General features: G+C 40.9%; 1 protein-coding gene across 2 annotated transcripts in view; it reads right to left on the reverse strand.

Annotated features, from left to right (window-relative positions):
* kcnq4 (potassium voltage-gated channel, KQT-like subfamily, member 4) overlaps positions 1-19,619 on the reverse strand; it is a 52,166-nt gene that overhangs the window by 10,911 nt on the left and 21,636 nt on the right. Inside the window, exons 2-12 of one of the 2 annotated variants that reach the window (XM_086281050.1) lie at positions 11,584-11,674; positions 10,228-10,354; positions 9,743-9,918; positions 8,566-8,691; positions 7,788-7,898; positions 7,595-7,690; positions 7,393-7,481; positions 4,833-4,958; positions 3,818-3,874; positions 1,769-1,998; positions 1,593-1,689 (exon numbers count right to left, since the gene is read on the reverse strand). In XM_086281050.1, coding sequence (XP_086137176.1) covers positions 1,593-1,689; positions 1,769-1,998; positions 3,818-3,874; positions 4,833-4,958; positions 7,393-7,481; positions 7,595-7,690; positions 7,788-7,898; positions 8,566-8,691; positions 9,743-9,918; positions 10,228-10,354; positions 11,584-11,674 — 1,326 coding nt within the window. The remainder of the gene's footprint in view (positions 1-1,592; positions 1,690-1,768; positions 1,999-3,817; positions 3,875-4,832; positions 4,959-7,392; positions 7,482-7,594; positions 7,691-7,787; positions 7,899-8,565; positions 8,692-9,742; positions 9,919-10,227; positions 10,355-11,583; positions 11,675-19,619) is intronic. The other variant, XM_086281051.1, reaches the window with a different exon arrangement.

Consider the following 19,619-nt stretch of genomic DNA (forward strand, 5'->3'; position numbering starts at 1 on the left):
TGAGTCGGGCCTGCTGAGACACAAGGTCACATGGAGGGAACTAACCCAGCCTGCAGGAGGGCCCAGTTACCTCTCCTAAGAGGACATTTTTACTCAGTCAGCTGAATCTGCGCACGCCAGCTCTTAAATGGAGGAGAGGCATGTTCACCTATTAATGAAGGCTGTGTACAATAGGAACCACCACTGGCGGGTGAGTGATCTTATCCAGTCAATAACAGGACGGACAGCAGCTCTGGCTTGTAGCTGAAAATTATGATTTAATAGAGAAACTACACTCATGTAGAAAAGAAAGTACAACCTTGGTCAGTTCAAAGGTTTTACATATGAAAATATAAAAAAGTCGCTTTATGCTTGGAGCGCTACAACCATGCAAGAACAGCAACATATTACATCGTGTCACTACTTACTCAACAAAGGCTAAGCCAAATACAGAAGCAGTATTTGTAAAACTAAACAAATCCATGATTCAGTAGCTTGTAGAGTTACCTTTGCCAACAATAAGTTGAAGTAATTGTTTTATCACTCTCTCACATCACTGTGGAGCATTTCTGACCTGTTCTTCTTTACAGCGTTGCTTCAGTTCATTAATGTTTGGGTCCTTCATTTAAGCAAAACTCTGTTAAGGTTCCTCCACAGCTTTTCAATCAGGTTGAGGTCTGAGCTTTGACTCGACCAATGCGACATCTTGATTCTTTTCTTTTTCAGCCCTTCTGTTGTATATTTGTGTTTGGGGATCATTGTCTTGTTGGATGACCCAATTTGGGCCCAGCTTCAGCTGTTGGACAAATGTCTTCACATTTGACTCTAGAATGCTTTGGTGTACAGAGGAGTTCATGGTCAACTTAATGCAAGGTGTTCATGTCCTATGGCTGCAAAACAAGCCCAAGTCATCACTCCTCCACCACCATGCTTGACAGTTTGTATGAGGTGTTGGTGCTGATATGCTGCAGGTGGTTTTTGTGCATTATAGCCATATAGCCATGCAAATAAGTAACGAGACAGTGTAAAGATTTTTTTTATTATATCCTGACTCCTAGACAGAGCTGAAAGATAGTTTCTTTGTCAAATGACTGTAGTTGACTTTATATTATTTTCTTTTATTAAATAGAGAATATTTTGATGTCTAATATCAACCTGCTAAAAGTGTCATCACTAAAACTTGGCTGTAGTGCGATGGAGACAAAGGAATCAACCATAAAGCTCAATAAAAGACTATATTAAGTATGGTTTCAGTATTGAAATTATTATTTCAGTATCATTTGAGATGTTTCTAATTAAGTCACAAATTACAAAAGATCAAAAATACAACAATGGATCAGCAAATACAAGTTTTATACTTCAGCGTGGTCACTAAGAGAGGAGATGATTGAAGCATAAAAGAAATACTTGTAATAGAAGATATGTTATCCAATAAAACTCCACAGTTAAAGCTTCTGCGACAAAATACAGATAAACTAGTGTTTAAGTCTTTGATGTCAAGTACAGAAATACAATTTAAAAAATTAAGGAAGGACCTCCAAATGTTTATTTCACACTCACACAAAAAGAAAAAAACCTCAATTTCAGGAAGTACAGCTGATGGCAGGACTCACCTGACAGCTCGTATAAGCGTCTTCACTGCTGGGATCACCTCCTCCATTGTTACGTCACAGTATGGTTTGTCTTCCACGCTGTCCTCCCCGAGTCCCTCTATTAGTGCAGAGCAGCGGTGAGTTACTCAGACACATTTAAATGCAAAGAGAATAGAAAGTGTGTGTGGGCTGCTCACCATCAACAGGAGGACGCGGTTTGAGGCGCAGGGAGGTGCGGAAGCGTGTGCGGTCATTGAAGCTCCAGCTCTTTTGGACCTTTCCCGGGCTCGTGGCCTCGGGGACGTTCTCCTGGCTGGGAGAGCGGCGGACACCAGAGCTAGGGGACAACGGCGAAGCCTTGTTCCGAATAGTTTGGGATGAACGGGAATTGTTCATCCTGATCCGATCCCGAAAACCTATTTTACCGCTGACAGCAAAGTAGAAAGAGTTAAACATATGCAGGCACTGGTATTCATTTTGGAAAACTGCAGTTTTGTCACTGATCGCAATGTCCATGCCTTTGACTTTACAGGTCACTACACCATGTTATCCTGCGAGCTTAGGGAAGCGAGAGAAGGGCAGCCTGAGCTTGTTGGAAAGGAGTCTGTTAGTAATTGTGGAAGAACACCAAAAATGTGGCCTGTCTTTCTAAACAGTCATCACATATACAAACAGACGAAGCAAGGAGACGGACAGACATTTATATTTTGTCCCAACGAAAGACAGACTAGCTGACTTATCACGGAGGCAGTGTCCAAATGCAGCACTCTGAATTGCTAGAAACTCATTCTGGCCTGAGGATTTGTTCATTTAATGTGCCTATCACAGCACCTGAATCAGCAAAATCAAAACCCGAAACCTGATTCAAGACTTGCACTAGTGCTGGGACGGCGGAAAAATGCTCCACCTACCATCAGAAAAGCTCTCTTAATCCGTTCAACGGTGTATAAGCATCAAAATATTAGCTTCAAAGTGCAGCCATATAAAAGGTGTCTCATTAAGTACTCTATACCACTCACCACAAGTCAGCCCCATACGTGAGGTCATCTCTTTACAGTAGAAAAGCTATTTAGCAGCCATTCTCTACGGATGATTGACTCCTAACGCTGCTGTTATAGCATGCACTTGTAGTCCAACCCAACACTATGGCCACTCACATGTTCCTGTCACGGATCCATAAGGCAACACAAACATCATGCACCACGGAGCAATTTTGGCCAAGTCATTCGCTCAAGAATTTGTTTTTTACGATGATATACTCTTTGTTTTGCATGTGTTACAAGGTAGCCGGCCATTTAAATGAAAATATAAACAGCTTGGGAGTGTTGTTGGAAACCGCATTTCATTCAAGCAATGAGAAATGCTTTGGTTAGAGTAGAAGAAATGGGGGAGGTAGAGTGAAAGGAGTTTGCATGCTGCTGGGAAAGGACGTAAAATCATTTGGATCCACTGAGGACCACGAACTTTACTGAATCTTTCCACAGCCATGCAGGAATACTGCATGCAATCTAAAGTATTTGAGCACTAAAGAATACATTGTTTGCAAACTAATATGACTAATATGAACAGGAAAGTGGAAAGCATGCTTAATCGTTTAAGCAGTTTCTCCAAGAAGAGACTAAAAACTGAACTGACTAACTGAAATGAAAGCAGGAAGCAAGACTAGAGCATGACATTTATCAGACTTTTCAAAGAGTAAAAAGTCACTGATTTTTGAGGGAATACTCAATGTCCTCAAAATCCATGTGTTTAACTTGTCAGAGTCGTAAATCACCCACGACTTCTGCAGTGATTTTAACACATGGTTTCGTCGCTTCTTTGCCAAAACAAAAACATTCAGCTCTACATTCTCCAGCAATTACAATAAAGAAGAACTTGGAGAAATTTCCTCATATTAAAACATAGGAGAGCATGTTTTTATAATAAAGGATTCACGCAAGCATTTGTGGACCAGAACGTAGTGACTGTTTGAAGTTTCACATGGCAGCTTGTTGATTGCTTAAAACAAAATGAAATGCTGTAGCATCAGCTAAGTCGTGCTACTTTAATTTAAGTGGTTACTGTTAAAAAAATTTCACATCAGAATTTTTTTTTTCCATGAACAAAACATTTAAATCACTGCACTGGCCCACAATCATTTGGGTGTTTCAGGCAAGGTAAGGAGGATGTGCCGTTAAAGGAGGATGCTAGGTATTGATCTGTGACAATTTAGCGTGCCCCGTGCACAGGCTTGTTGCCGTGGATACCTCTGCTTGCGGCCAGCGTGTATCCGGAAGAGACCCCGCTTTTTAGAGAGGAGTTGACTGGGGAGACACACAAGGCAGAGGGAGAGAGGAAGTGAGGGGAAGAGAGGAGTGGAAGAAGTGGGGGAGGATGGCGGAGAAGTTCTGGGACACAACCTGAGTACGTGTTGTTACCCGTGAGGATAAAACGCAGCAGAAGCAAGAAACGGAGAGAGGAGGGGTGAGGTGTAACATCTCAATAGTCCAAACAGCCTCTTCCCTTACCTTCAACTGGAAAATATATTTCTGAGAGGCAAGTTTGGATTACTGAGACACGCTCAGTTAGCAGTTAGGTGGGATCAGTTGGTGGGAAAGGGTCATGCCAGGGTAGAAGGTAATGCTTCACCTGAGTATATTCATCAAGACAGTCCATTAAACATCACGGTGGGACAGCAGCTCCTCAATAACGAGACAATCCTACCAACAAAACTTAATATTCAAAAACCTTAATGTGCTTCGCTCTCATGCATAACTCCACTGTTTACAAATTAGATAAACAGCCCTGTGTTACTTTGGTTTGAGTTTATGCTAATGAATCTATCCCAGCTATGAATGCCCTTTACTCAACAAGCACATCTCATGACTTGGAGAACAAACCTGCATGGAACTTCTGCCTTCCTGAGAACAGATGGAGGATGGATGGCATGGAAAAGATACGATGGAAATAATAGGGGAAGAAAGATGAAGACAGGAAGAGGAAACTGGTGAGTGAACAGCAAGAGGTGGTGGAAATGGCAGGAGTATGCGCTAAAGCAGACAAAGATGCAGAGAAGCAGGAGGGCCTGCAACACAGTGGTCTCAGATCACATTAGTGAAGAACTGTTAGATAAAAGGCGTACATGCAGAAAGCTCTGGAAGCAGCGTGTCTTTTGCATGTGTACACCTGCTGAGTGTATTGTTCTGTGTCTTATTGCCTACAGCAGGACTATAGGCAGACTTTTGTCACCCTGCCTGGATGTACTGTGAGGCTGTTGCGTACCTGTCCCCCGACAGGTAGGGGGAGCTGTAGGGCCGCAGCCCAGACAGCAGCGTGTGGTAGGAGTTGTGGAGAACCTTCTTGGTGTTACGCTGTCTCTGGAGGTGACTGAACAGTAGCGTCAGTTCTCTGACACCCACGTGCACAAATAAACAAAAAACACATGAACAAATGAACAAAAAGGCAACAAATGGAGGAAAAACTAACAAAAAGGCCAAATCGATGGTCCAAACGCTCAAAACAAGAGGGATACATGAAAGATCTAAGATGTAGAGTACTGTGCAAATGTCTTGAGCCAAAGCTGATTTGTTTATATTTGAAAATGGGAAATAGGTGCACAGAGATATTAAAAACACGTGCAAACATACATGGAAACACAAAATACTAGGAAAAAGGCGAGCATTCTTATCGAGTCTTTAAGCAGTCTTCAGTAGGGCTGCCACAAACGATTATTTTGATAGTCGACTAGTCAGCGATTACTTTTGCGATTAGTCGACTAATCAGATCATCATCCATTGAACATACAGCATACAGCTTATTGCACCAGCAGCATCTGCTCTTATATAACTATCATTAGCTTTCAGCTTTAAGTGTTTAAGGTATGTGCTAACTAAAAATAAAGACAAGATGATAGTTTATTAAATTTTAATGACATTTGCAGAGTGTTTCGGTGGAGTTTAATAAACTCCTTGCTATCTAAAATATAACAGGACACCGGAGTAAATTCTCCAGCATCTCACACTTCTGATAATCAGCTGTCTGCTTGACGTTTATTCAGCTGTGTAAAAACTATAACTTTAATCTCATCCAAACCGATTTACTCAGGAACAAATAAAACACTGAAAAAAGCCAAACAACATTTTGAAGTTATCTAAGTGACTTATATATCATGTTTAACCTGAGTAGTGAAAGACAGCGGTGGGTTTGAAAACGATCTGCCGGGAGTCCGGTGTTCTCACGGCTCTAGTTAGCCTAGCCCCCGGCTAGCTATCGAGCTAGTGGGTAACAGATGCCTCCGAAAACGTCGGAGCGCTTTTGAAAATATGTGGTGTCTTGATAAACTGAGCAGATATTTGAGGTTTACACAGCTACATTCTCGCCTGAAAATATGTTAAACGTTTATTTTGTGACCCAGAAAGAATAATAAGAATAATATTAAAACTAACCAGCTGCCGCCATTGTTGGAAACTAAGCAGGGCCGCGATGGGCCGCGCTATGAATTCTGGGACACAGTTTCTTCTTCTTCGGGGTTTAACGGCAGCTGGCATCCTTGGACATGCAGTGCTGCCATCTTCTGTTTCAGTCCATTATTACACTCTTAAATCCTACTACTGATTCCTGCGTCTTTTGTGATCTTACAAAGCTTCAAACGACGCGTCGACTATTAAATTAGTCGTCGACGATTTTGATAGTCGACGTAATCGTGACTAGTCGACTAATCGTGGCAGCCCTAGTCTTCAGTAATATTTCTTCAGACTCCTTGAAGGACATTCAAAGCTCTTCTGTTGGCTACCTTTTGTTCGGTTCTTTGCCAGCATGATCAATAATGTTGATGTCTGGGCTCTGGGGAGGCCAATCCATGACTGATAGTGTTTCTTTGTGTGTTTTTTATGCAGGCTTGCTTTCACTCAATAGGCAATGTGTTTGTGATCACTGCAATCCTGAAAAATGAAGCCGTTACAAATCAGATGATTTCCATATGGTACTAAATCAGTGGGCTTTTTTGTGTTCATAATTCCATCAGTTTTGACACTTTTTGATCACAGATCAGATCAGACAGTGGTAGATCTAATACAACTATCTGCTACAGATAGTTGTATTAGAGCTGCCATTTGTCCACATGTTCAGTTTCTTTAAACTGATACAATTCAACCTTGGTTCTTTGTCGTCTGTTAGACACAGAAGCAGAACTGGTTCAGCGCTTTATTTCTTTTTTTTGCTTGAATGATTCGTAGGACAATGTTAAGTGGCTTAAGAAAATGAATAAATAAACAAACAAAGCATTCCTCTGATAATTGCCAGGTAACAAAACATAAAGAAATGAGGAGTAGTTCAAGACTTTGCACGGTACTGTACATGTGTGAAGAGTAAGAATCGGGCAGTGCAAGTCTGACTTAATTTAAATGTAAACAGATGCATGTGTCTCTTCATGTTTCTCAGGTTCCCCTCCTTTTAAGAAAATAAAAATTAGTTAAAGTAATACATAAATGCAAAACGTAAGAAACCACTGCGTAGAAGAAAAATCTGAAAAAATAAACGAGGTGGCAGAAATCTTAAATAATAAATGGAGAGCAAATCAAAATCATTTCTGTCACTACAATCCTCAGTTTAACTGAGAGAGGGTTGCAGGTAGCAGACATGATGTGTGCAGCGATATGAACGCATGAGCAGAAACCAAACCACAAACTTCTCTACATGTTTCAGGATTTGCTTTTTGAGAAATGTTCTGATGCAACTCTCAAATCTCTGTCTGCCTTTACACTCCAACCAAACACGGCCAAAGGTGCCCGCAGATTTCTGATGGCTGAATCCACTCAGTGCTCAGCCTGGTAGGAGCGCCTACCTGAAAGAAGGCAACATGCTGTCGTAGAAGTACCAAGTAGCTGTTAGATAGGAGTGTTTGGCATCTGTTGAGTAGAGACGCCATGCAGCCTGAAGAAAAAAAAAAACACAAAGCGATAAAAACAGCGAAAGTTAGCAGCCTGTGTGGTTTCCTGCTTGAGTGTGAATGAAACAGCTTTTGAGACTCTTGCTGTGGCCGTCACCTGTATCAGGTTTGCTGCAGGCATCCTCCTCTTCTCAAAGTGTTTCTGCCTGTGTTGCTCTTGAACCTTTAAGGCAAAGCCTGACCCCAAAATTCCCTGAGGGTCAAAGATCAAATTAATGTCAGGAGTGCAACTCGTGACTTTGGGCAATGCCGAAGGAGTCGCGAACTGTGAGTAAATATAGGAGACTTACAGCAGGCAGGGCAAAGAAAGAGACTCCCAGAAGAGCAAAGCCGGCAGCTAGGAGCCGTCCCTGCCACGTATGAGGGGTCTTGTCACCGTAGCCAATCGTAGTTAAAGTTATCTGAGTAGAGGAAGAAATACAGATCTCGAGCTCAAAATAGAAGAGGCCTAATAAATTACCAGTTTTCAAAAACTGCACTGACATGTTGCACTGTTTCTTTTACAAAGAGCCAATTTTTTCAAGCATATATTCACGAAAGCTGAAGTTACTCCCACAAAAAAGATCTGATATGAAAGTGCACTCACTTCCACCCGTGATTTCTGTCAATTTAAAAACCACAGCAATCTTTCATGACATGTTTTGCAGTGACTAGATTTCACTGTGAATTATCTCACGCTGAACCCTCCTCTAAGACTAAGAGTGAGAAGTTTAATAGAAGCTCTGTGGATCCACGCCAAAACTTAATGGGCTCTTCTATTGCTCTTGCTCCATTGTGGAACTCAGCCTGGCAGATTTTTTGCAGTCTTGTTGACAGTCAGACAGACAAAATGCACAGCTCACATACCTAAAGGTTTGTGAAATGCACATTCAGATAACACAACAATCACTCACCTACAACTGAGTCTTCTTTAAACAAACTGGCCAAAAACAACACATTTACCACCTCCTGAATCTTAATTTATAGATCCCATCTGGGTATACTCGAGCATTTAAATCACAGATGATAAGATGATAAAGGGATGTTTGCAAAGGGAGTCCAAATATGGGCACAGTTAGCAATACTCACAGTCCCCCACCAGAGGGAGTCTGCATAAGTGTTGAAGTCTGAGTTGATGTCTTTCTCTGCCAGGTAGACGAGGAAGGAGGCAAAGATCAGGACCAGGAAACCTATGTACCAGGCTGTGATCAACTCCTGTGAGACAGACAGTGGTATTAGTCACACCTGTCAGCAGCATCACAATCCACCACAGTCTCTGCTGTATCTCTATTATCATTATGGGCTAAAATCTCATCATAATCACATTTGGCTTCCACTTTGACTTGGCTGCTCTGACAGCTGATGCATCAATTCATCACCATTATCATCATGACAGCCGTATATAGGTGTTCTCCAACCGAATGCTGGGTGACAGGCGAGGAAGTCAGCACAACAAGGTAACAGCTAATTTGCCAGAAATGAGCAGCGAGTTTGATGTTTGAGGCCTGTGAATGTAATCAAACAACGGCTGGTCATCCATTAGAGTCACAAGATATTCCTTGACGCTGAAAGCTATTGAGATATTTATCCCATTAGTTCCCATCATGTCATCGCGGGCCTTTTAATGGCAGCCCTCAGCCTCCTCTCTGCTCTTATAATAATCCATAATGTTGCAAGTGGCTACTGTGTATTAGCTTACTTTTCATTTTCAGTGTACAACTTAATCAATGAAATGTTATTGCTTAAACATAAACCAGATAAACAGTGTTTACATGTCAGAACATGTGTATGATGAGTTTGGACAACGTACACCACCACAGTGGATTTTACATCAAACAATCACCATGCCACTGAAGTGCAAATTTCACTTTTACTTGAAAGTTTTTACCAAAGTATTACGTTAACTGTTCAGAAACTACAGACGTTGTTATACACAGCTCCCCATTTTCACAGGTTTAAAATAACTGCCAAGCTGAATGATTGTTTTTAATATGCAGATGAAATTTTGCATTTAGGGACTGAAGTGTAGATCCCAGGGGCATCATTGAAAGCCATGTTTCCTCCTTGCTTGTTCGTGGGTTTCTCCACCTCCAGTTTTGACTTCAGTAACTGAAAAGCTGCTCTGTTGTGCTGGAATTAAGAAACTGATTTGGCCATTGTTTGATTTGAAAAACTCTTATTTAAGCTACTTTTGAAAATCTTACTTTGTGTCACCGCCCAAAAACATAGGGACCTAACTGCATATTTATCAGCCTCTCATTCCCACCTTGCTGTGAGCATACACCACGGAGCCCAGAAGTTTCCAGGTGCCTCCTCGTCGGTCCATGCGTACCATACGCAAAATCTGAAGAAAACGCATGCTGCGCAGGGCGGACGTAGCAAAGATGTTGCCCTGCGTGCCTGCTGCAATCACTCCCAGTGACGCCACGAACACAATGAAGTCTAGAGAGAAGATGTTCACATCATGACAAAGAAAGAAACAGCACCCGAGGGATACTTTTATATGAATACATTAATAGTTTCACATATTTTCCAGCGACGTGGCGCAGGCTTATTTCAGTGTTACATAATGTAGCTATTATAGAGGCAATTCCCATAAGAGGAGAAACATCCCTTACAGGCTCCTTCTGTGAATTATGAAATTTCACCCCCTCTTAATGCCATAAATGTCAGTGGTTCCAACTTTAAGCTGCTTTTTCAGCACCAAATCAGTAGAAAACAGGTGGAAAACACAAATAAACACACTCTAACCTATGACACAAAAAGGCTTCCTGGCAAATTTCAGTCGTCCTTTCCATCCTCGGTATCTGCAGCAACATCCGGCTGCCCAAACCCTGATGAAGTACTCCAAGCCAAACACCACGATCATGACAAATTCCTGCAAGCGACACACACAGAGTGAAAGAGGGGTCAGTTATGTTTGTTCAACTAATCATCATTTTACAGGGTTCCCATTAAATTGTTAAACCAGTGTCACGCTCACCAACTGCCTCCCAAACAGAGCTGTCTATTTTATTTAAAGTAGCAATCTGGTGTTTATCTGCCCAACGTCTATCAAGTTGCCAGTGATCCATTTTGGATCATGGTTATGTTCAGCTTGTGTTGTAGCCACACGCTAAACGCCTTTTTCGGAAAAAGGACCATGTTACCTTTCAAGTGAACTCAACACAGCCTCTATGTTGAGAGACCACAAAGAAAAACAAAAGGAAAAATATCAGTGCTGTGGAAAGGATCATGGTAACATGAAAAGTACATAATATGTCACACTGCATGTGATGAACATCTAGCTGGGAAGTATATTTTACATTTTTTTACAGTAACACATGAACTAATGTGAATCTTCATAACATGATTTACATTCCCTGCACTCTGTTTATTAAACCTTTCCCATGATATCATTTTAAAGGTCTTAGCAGAGAGAGAAAAACCGTAGCCAGGGACATTCGTGTCATATGTTCAGTTTCTAAACTGAAAATTTAACAGCTTTAGAGTTCTGACTCAAGTCAAACCATTTTCCACGCGTCTTTCCTGCTTTCAGGTTTCTGGACCGTGCAGACAGTTTATAATGCGCTGAACCAATCTGTCATTAGAGCAAATGTTCATGTAAGTAAAATCCACTAATGGGTGATTGTCTGCTAATGGCCAGGTGATTGATCGAAAGAGTGAAGGGAGGGAATGTGGAAGTGAAGAGTACTACCATTAAATAACACGTTATGAAGCGCAAGGTGGGAAGAGAGAGGGGGAAAAGGTGGCTGAGAGAGGACGAGTCAGGTTAGGAAGGAGGAAAAGGGTGTCCATTACCTTTCACTAAAGCAGCTGAAGTACAGAGGAAGAGAGGGGATTAAGGGATAGCTATTAGGATTAGTGCATCATGTCTGTGATTTCCTGCGCAGTCAACAACACCTGAATCCTCCCACCTGCTTACATGGCTATCTGCGCCGCTAACGGTAAAGAAAAGCACATACGCAAGCACGCATGGATGGACTGCAGCAAGTGAGACGGCATGCATGCAAGGACAGCGTGTGACGATGTGCACTGGAGCTGCCATAAATGTGTTTGTATAAGTATAAACAAGAGGGCAAACTAGAGGGAAGAAGGGGGTCCTACCAGGATGAAGAGACCTTGGTTTGCGGCTTTCTGGTGTTCGGGGATGGTGGAGAACACGGACAGCACTAAGCAGCTGAACACCAGAAGAAAACTGAAACACACACAAAAACACATCAGTTACACACACAGTTCATTACATATATTGTTTAGTCTCTGCATGATTAACCGCTAACACAAAAAATTACTGCACACAAAGCAGGAAAACACATGCTGTAACACAATGCAAACGGTCATATTCAGTGAGTAGGACAAAAATCACTCTAATGGAACCAAGTTTGTTTGTTTTTTGCATAAATTGTCAGGCCATTCAACTGCCACCTTATTACGTACCCTGATTTAACTGTTCATTACTGCAAATATCTAATGAGCAGCAATGGCAGCAACTCTGTGCACAACCATCTCTAGGGTTTACTGACAATGGTTTGAAGAAGAGAAAATATCCAATGAGCAGCAGTTCTCTGAGTGAAAAAAAAACCTTGTTGATGTCAGAGGTCAGAGGAAAAGGGGCAGACTGCTTTGATAGGAAGGCAACAGTAACTAAAGATATACAGAACATGTCTAAATACACAGATTAGCTAGAGCAGCAGAAGACTGCACCCAGTCCTGGGAGCTAAGCTGAGGTTACAATTTGCATGGACTCACCAAAATATCCCCCTGGCAAGTGAGTATATAAAAGTTATAAATAAATAAATGTTTAAATTTTATTTCATTTTCATATTTAATTGTATTTTTATTTTTATTATCAAAAAATAAAAATGTGGTCCACATACAAGCCAGAAACTATTTCATTCTGTTGTGAAACATCCTGAATAACTCTGCGAACGATCAATGAAATCAATAAAACAGCTAAACATAAATCAGAAGACAAGAAAACCAGCCGCAATCACTTGATCTTCTGAGTGTGGTTTGTGTATCAGAAGTACTGCTTATTCCTGCCATAAACCTTTATTGTGACATGCTAATGATATTTTAGTCTCGCTCTCCACTCGCAGCACATATAACATCACAGTTATATATATAATCATATATAATCATCAGGAGTATATATATGATTATAATAATATAATAAAAATTCAGAAGGGTTGGTCTAATGGCACATGGATAATATAATTATTATTATTATGGATAAAATAATAAAATAAATAATCTAAAATAATCTTTTAGATTAGGACAATAGCAAATGGAAACCTGCGGTTCAGCTAGGAAAAAAACTTCGCCCCACAGAAGTAATGGCCACTTGAGCTCAAGAACTCCCCTGAAATTAAACACAACATAAATTCTGACTGATTCTGTCTCATGCTTAAGCCGCTCTCATCTTTATATAAGCACTTAATTTTTTTCAGTGTCTCTGCAGATGTGGGAAGTCAGAATTTCCATCATTAAGTTCAGGACAACTGTTAGGGAACATTTTAAAATGCCGAATCTATTATCACAGTTCTCACATGCAGACATTAGCTGTTAACAACAAAATATTTGATGCCATTCAACAATATTTTCCTCACTACGCACAGGGCATCAACTCAAATTTCATGTTAGTGTGTTTCTGGAATTGCGTGGGGCCTAAAAGAGGAAAACACTGGCACTACTGCACCTCGCTGTCCCACTTAACAGGTGGAAAAAGTTATTGCTAGATTCAGTGTAAGTGCGATTAAAGGAGGCTCAGCATGCTGATTATGTTAGAAAATAATGTTTCTTTTTATTTTCATTATCCGTTAATGATGTTATTGTATTTATATATATATAATTGGTTCCTCAAGAGAGCTACAATGAATTTATTTAATCGCATATTCTCGGTGAGACTAAAAACTAACTGTCAGACAACCACAAGAACTTCATTACCCACACCGAGATTACCTCAACAATGGTAAGATTATCACAGATCACCCCAATAGCGTGATGGAGCTCAGCTGCTTTGCTTTTGGCTTTAACCACATACTGCAACTCCGCAGCTCCACAACATGATCCACAGCACAATAACAGTGAACATGGAAGGACCATTTGAGAACAAAGTGGGTAAAAGATACAGCAAAAAAGAGCTGAGAGAAATGAACAAACACACAACCACTCCCTGGCTGCCCTTTGTGCCATTTGAAATCTAGAACAACAAGGCAGGATTATCCAGGTGGCAGCTGCTGGTCCAGCTGGTCAACATGTCACAGCCCAAAGTTAGAGAACACTTGCTGGACCCGAAACCAGTTCTCAAAGCCTCGCACAATGGTGCCCTTTATCTTCAGTAATACGATCAACAAGTCTCTAACTGGGCTAATGTGTGAGAAATGAAATGCATTTAAAGCGTTTGCATTAAAAAGCTGCTTTGCAAAAAAGCAGCAGGTCAGCTGAACTGAGAAGCACACAAAGCCTGATCTGTATACCGTTTCCACTGAGAAATGTTCCACTGGGAAAGAGGACAACAGCCATGTGAAACAAAAACAAAAAGAAATTGGAAACCTATTTATGTTCAGCAGAAGAAGAAACGATAAGAAAGACCTGATTTGTCTCAGTCCATCACCATCTCTTGGGTTCACATGAAGTGTAAGAAAAATAAAAATAACAGGCAGGAGCAAGAATAAATGAGTAGATCTTTTTTGTGACCTCTTGACTGATTGATCAGGAAAAACTAACAAATGTCCAGGGAAGACAGCACAGATAGACAGGAGGCAATATGTGGATTTATTTCTTTGGTCATGATGTGAAGAAATAGATCTACATGTTTTTTAAGGGGGAAATAATCATTCAAACAGCATGTGTGACGCCAGGTTGTAAAGAATATACAGCTGAGAATATACAGCTGCACATAGTCATTCATTACTATATTAAAAAGCTGTAGCAAGTCGACGTAGATGAGGCTACATTGACATGTGCATGGGTATATTTTTAAATGGGGGCTTTCTGCTTTTACTCTTTAAATCAAATGCACACAAACACCGTCTAAAACACATCTCCCTCCACACGAAAACTTTAAAAACTACATCAAGCGCTGCCAAGACCACGCCAAAGCGACTGTATGTATATAACTGTAGGCCAATCAGAAGCCTGGGAGGAAATCAATTACTAGGTGAGCAAAGCTGGAGCAGAAGAAGTGAGTGTTTGCAATGATGTTGTACTATTTCTCAAAATAGTGTGAACAGGTTAAAAATATGGTCTATACTAAAAAGTAAATTAAGTGTGTGAAAGTGTTGAAAGAGTATGTTTCATTGGAAATAATTTATCTGAATTTCAGGAGCAGGACCACACATTCATCCTTTTGGCGTTCTGTCGGCTTTTCCTCGCTCCCTTTTTCAATTCATTCACCTCTCATTAGTGCATGCGGATCGGCCCGGCCCAATGCTGCTCCCCTCTGAGGCCTTTCCCCAAAACCGCAGGCTCAATTCATGCACACGCCTCCTACAAATGAGGATGTGGTCCCAGCTACTGAAAAGTTATTTAAGACAAGTGAAAAGACCACATTTGGAACATGACGACAGGTGAAGAGGAACTTATTAAAATCAGACAAAAAGGGTGGCTAAGTACTGCTTTAAAGGGCTACTATAACCCCACAGCAAAAAGGTCCTGAGTTCAATTCCACCATCAGGCCGGGGTCTTTCTGTGTGGAGTTTGCATGTTCTCCCCGTGCTTGCGTGGGTTCCCTCCGGGTACTCCGGCTTCCTCCCACCATCCAAAGACATGCAGCTTGAGGGGATATGTTAATTGGATAATCCAAATAATGAGTGCGAATGGTTGTCTGTCCCTGTGTGTTGGCCCTGTGACAGACTGGCGACCTGTCCAGGGTGTACCCCGCCTCTCGCCCTATGACAGCTGGAATAGGCTCCAGCGCCCCCTGCGACCCTGAAAAGAATAAGCGGAAGCAAATGGATGGATGGATGGAATAAATATAATAAATATAATACGTTAAATATAATGGAAAGTATATAATAAGTATATACTTCCCAATTATTAATAAGTACATAATAACTAAATATATTTTACAAATTTACAAAATGTTAATAAATTATAGAGACTGGCTGATTTTTAGGAATTTTAAGACCGATACTGACACCAATATTAGGTGATTTAAAACTCTGATATTCCAATATATCGGCTGATTTTCTTTCTTTTTTTACACTATGCAACCCCAACACTCGTAACACGGTTTATGGGTTATCTCTCATTTCTTCGTTTCTTTTTTTCTTTTTCACTTATTGGCCATTAGAAATTTCAATATAAAAACAGCCAATTATCAGCCGATAATATTAGCCTTCATTATCAATTAAGCTGATTAAAATCCAGCAGTAAAGATTTAGTTGATCTGAATGGTCTAACTCGTGCTCTCGTAAAAAAAAAAAAAAAACACGTCTCACTTTCACTCTTCTCAACTGAATGAAACTGAACTGATGTGAGTCAGTGAGCGACTTCTCAGACTGTTTTTGTTTTGTCTGCCTGCCCAGCCGCAGTTTCCCAATAGTGAGACAAATAGAAAGACAGAGCAGATCTTAGACAGCTAGAAAGACACCGGACACCACGCGTGAATAAACAGACACCTCCTAATTACCATTGTATATTTTTTAGCCCACCGAGGCGTAAACAGTGCTCCAGCCACAGAAGGGATAGTTTGAAAAATACACTGAGATGACTCTCGGCAAACAATGCATTTTGGTCATTCATCAGCTGAGCAATGTGCTGACTAAACCCTCTCCTTCCTCTCCAATTAACTCAAAGCGTTGTGTGTAATACGGTGAGGAGGAGATTCGTTGGAGCAGCATTTCAGGGGGGTTCATTGACTTGTGCTTTATGACAGGAAACAAGTTAGAGCACAGACAGCGGGATCGACAGCTTGACTTTTACAAAATGCAGACACAACATTCCCATAGAAACACAACTCTGCATTTACCTGAATACAATACTATCCCTTGCATACAGCAATTTCTATACAGTTCAATGAGTCATCGTATCCGTTTCTGCAACTAGACTGCATATTTATAAAATCTACTTCCGCTATGATGCAACAAACCCTTCAAAACTCATCTCATCCTGTTCACAAGCCACAGATGAGCATTAATATCAGCCAAACGTACATGTAGCATTAAAAGACCAAAGTAGATTTTATATCAAACAGTCGTTTGATTTGAAGCACAAAGTGCAGAATTTGAGCTTTAATTCCACACATGTTTAATAAAAGTATTTCATTAACTATTCATGAAATACAGGCTCCAAATTGTTTGATTCAAAATCCACGGTGGTGCTGCAGAGAGGTAAAGTTACATAAATGGTGTGGACATTATCACATTTTCTCCAGTATGTTGGATATGTACCCTTATCTGTCACAACATTAAAACAAAATGTCAAGGAGGTCTCCCCTTGTGCTGCCAAAAATAGCTCTGACCAATCAGGGCCTGGGTGTAGAGCCTCCGTAGGTCAAGATCGCATCAACATCTGGGGTGAAGACCTCAAGTGCTCCTCAATGATACTCCTGAGTATTTCTGTTCTAACGGGGGAGGCTGCTGCCTTCGGGGAGTGCTGTTGCCATGCAGAACTCTGCTCTGCGTCTAATATATACATTAACCCTATGACCCCAGGTTTCCCAGCAGAGCATTGTAATGAGTGAATAAATGTTATTTATTCACTTCACCTATAAGGAGTGTGCCTGATTGGTGCAAATGTCAGAGGAAAATAAGATCCTAAAATCACTAAGCACAAAGTGTTACTCCCCCTTTCAGTTTCCCTCCATTTTTTCTGACCACCAACCCCACTTAGCTCCTTGGCTCAAATAAAAACAAAAATCCTTTGAAATAATTCACTGATATATTGTTTATTACTAATACAAATAACAAAGCTATTTGGATGACAATGCTGACTAGTGCTTGGGAAAATATAATATGCCCAAATTCAGTCAAAGAGACCACTGATACTGCATAATATCCAGATTTTTAAAGTTATCTGACATGTATGATGACCTTTTTCATTGCCTTCACTTTTACGTTCTGTTACGGCTCTTCTATATATTTAAGAGGCCTGTTAAGATCCACCAAGTAGACGCATTTGCTTCTTTCTACTTATGAACATTAAGATATAAATGCATAATCAAGCAAAATAGACGAGCAGACAGTTAGGCCACGCATGATGAATATCGAGAGGGAGTCACATTTCTGCTGAAGGCACATTTCTCCATCCACCCCAGCATCACCACACACCATCACGCCCTCCCTTTCAGGGAAATGTCAATTAAGAGCAAAGCATCAGTTGAAATCCACCAATTCAGCATGGTTGGCCTCATGGGACACTGAAAGAAAATTGACTCAGCTTTGACTTTAACCTGCCTCAATAAAGTACCCTTATATTGAGGTTATTTTTTTAAAGAGATTCAAAATGGATTTAGATGTAAGAATTTTGAGAAGAAAGAACAGAAATGTCAGAGTAAAAATGCTCTTTTGAGGTCGGCATTAAAGATATAATGTTTTTTATGAGGTAGAGATCAAAGTGCCGTTGCTTTACATATTCAGCACAGGATGATGACAGGCCCAGGTGACCTCAGAGGAAAAGAAGGTTAAAAGCACATTATAAATAAACATACATCCAGTCCTGTGAAAAAGAAAGTTTTCACAGCACTCTGTGCAGTCCTGTACAGCCCATGATTCAGTAGCTTATAAAACCACCTTTGGAAGCACTAACTTGAAGTAATCATTTTTTGTTTGACTCTCACATCGTTGTGGAGGAATTTTGGCCCAGCCTTATTTACAAACCTTCAGTTCATTGAGGATTGCAGGCATTTGATTATGCACAGCTCTCTTAAGCTCCCACTACAGCTTTTCAATCAGGTTGAGGTATGGACGTTTACTGGGCCTTTGCAGCTCCTTGATTCTTGTATTTTTCAGACATCCAGCTGGAGATTTGCTGCTCTGCTTGAGAGCGTTATCCTGTCGCATGACCCACATTTGACTTGTGTTCTTCGAGGTCTTGGTTGACTCAGGTCATGTGGCTACTTCCACCATCATTGTGACACTTGATGTGTTTGTGCTAATATGCGGTTTTCTCCTAACTTGGTGCTGTACATTATGGCCAAACATCTTCACTTTGGTCTCATCTGTCCAAAGCGCATTGTTCCAGAAGTCTTGTGGCTTGTCCAGATGCAGCTTTGCAAACCTAGGCTAAGGTTTCCTCCTGGCAACTCTTCCAAACAACCCATTCTTGTGCAGTCTTTCTCTAATGGTACCATCGTCAACTTTAACATTTACCATGACGACTGAGGCGGGGAGATTCTGAAATGTAGCTCTTGGGTTTTTTGCAGACTTTGGGGTGACTTTACTGGGACGCCCAATCATGGGTAGACTGACTTATATGTTTCTGCTGTGGATGATCAAAGTGTTTGGATGGCCTATCTATCTGAGATTGCTGCTGATGTCGTTCCTGCTTGGCACTGTGTTAACACACACATGAATGCTCCAGACAAGAAGCCTGCCAAGACTTCCGCTTTTATAGCGATGCTCACACTTATTATTTATCAGTTAATCAAGTGGATTTGATTAGCAACACATGGTTGTTACTTAATTCCTATAGTGAGTGTGTACTTAATTGTTTTCCACAGGACTGCAAATGTGTCCTGTGAAAACTTTCTTTTTCATATGAGTGTAGATGTTTCACATCAAAAAGATTGCCATGATGTAATAAATACAATACATTATGTAAGTGAGCCACTCAATAAGTTTACTGAAAGGCTGTCTGCTCAAAGGCTTAGTAATTGCCCCAGAAGTTTATAAAAAGAATAATGCATGCTCTGCTTTGTACAGAGAATATCTGACTTTTCTCCAACATCCAAGAGTGTAATTTGTCTCGTGGACACGGTGGAGAATCAAGAAAAATGCAAGCACAGTAAGAGAGGGAGAGATAGAGAGACCAAGAGAGAAAGAGAAGCATCTCTATGCTGAAACTCTAAAGATCCGTAATACAGACCACAAGCCTCTGTATGTATAAAGTGCACAGAATTTGGCTCTGGGCCTTTAGACCTCCAGAGGGTCATTGGTCTGCTGTTGGGGCAGACAACAAATGAATGTTCGGCAGCTCGC

The sequence above is a fragment of the Aulonocara sp. 'chitande type north' Nkhata Bay genome, linkage group LG22 (genome assembly GCF_057382095.1).
Source record: "Aulonocara sp. 'chitande type north' Nkhata Bay isolate Kocher_YH1m ecotype deep benthic linkage group LG22, A_spYH_male_GT1.1, whole genome shotgun sequence".
NCBI classification, from domain to species: Eukaryota; Metazoa; Chordata; class Actinopteri; order Cichliformes; family Cichlidae; genus Aulonocara; species Aulonocara sp. 'chitande type north' Nkhata Bay.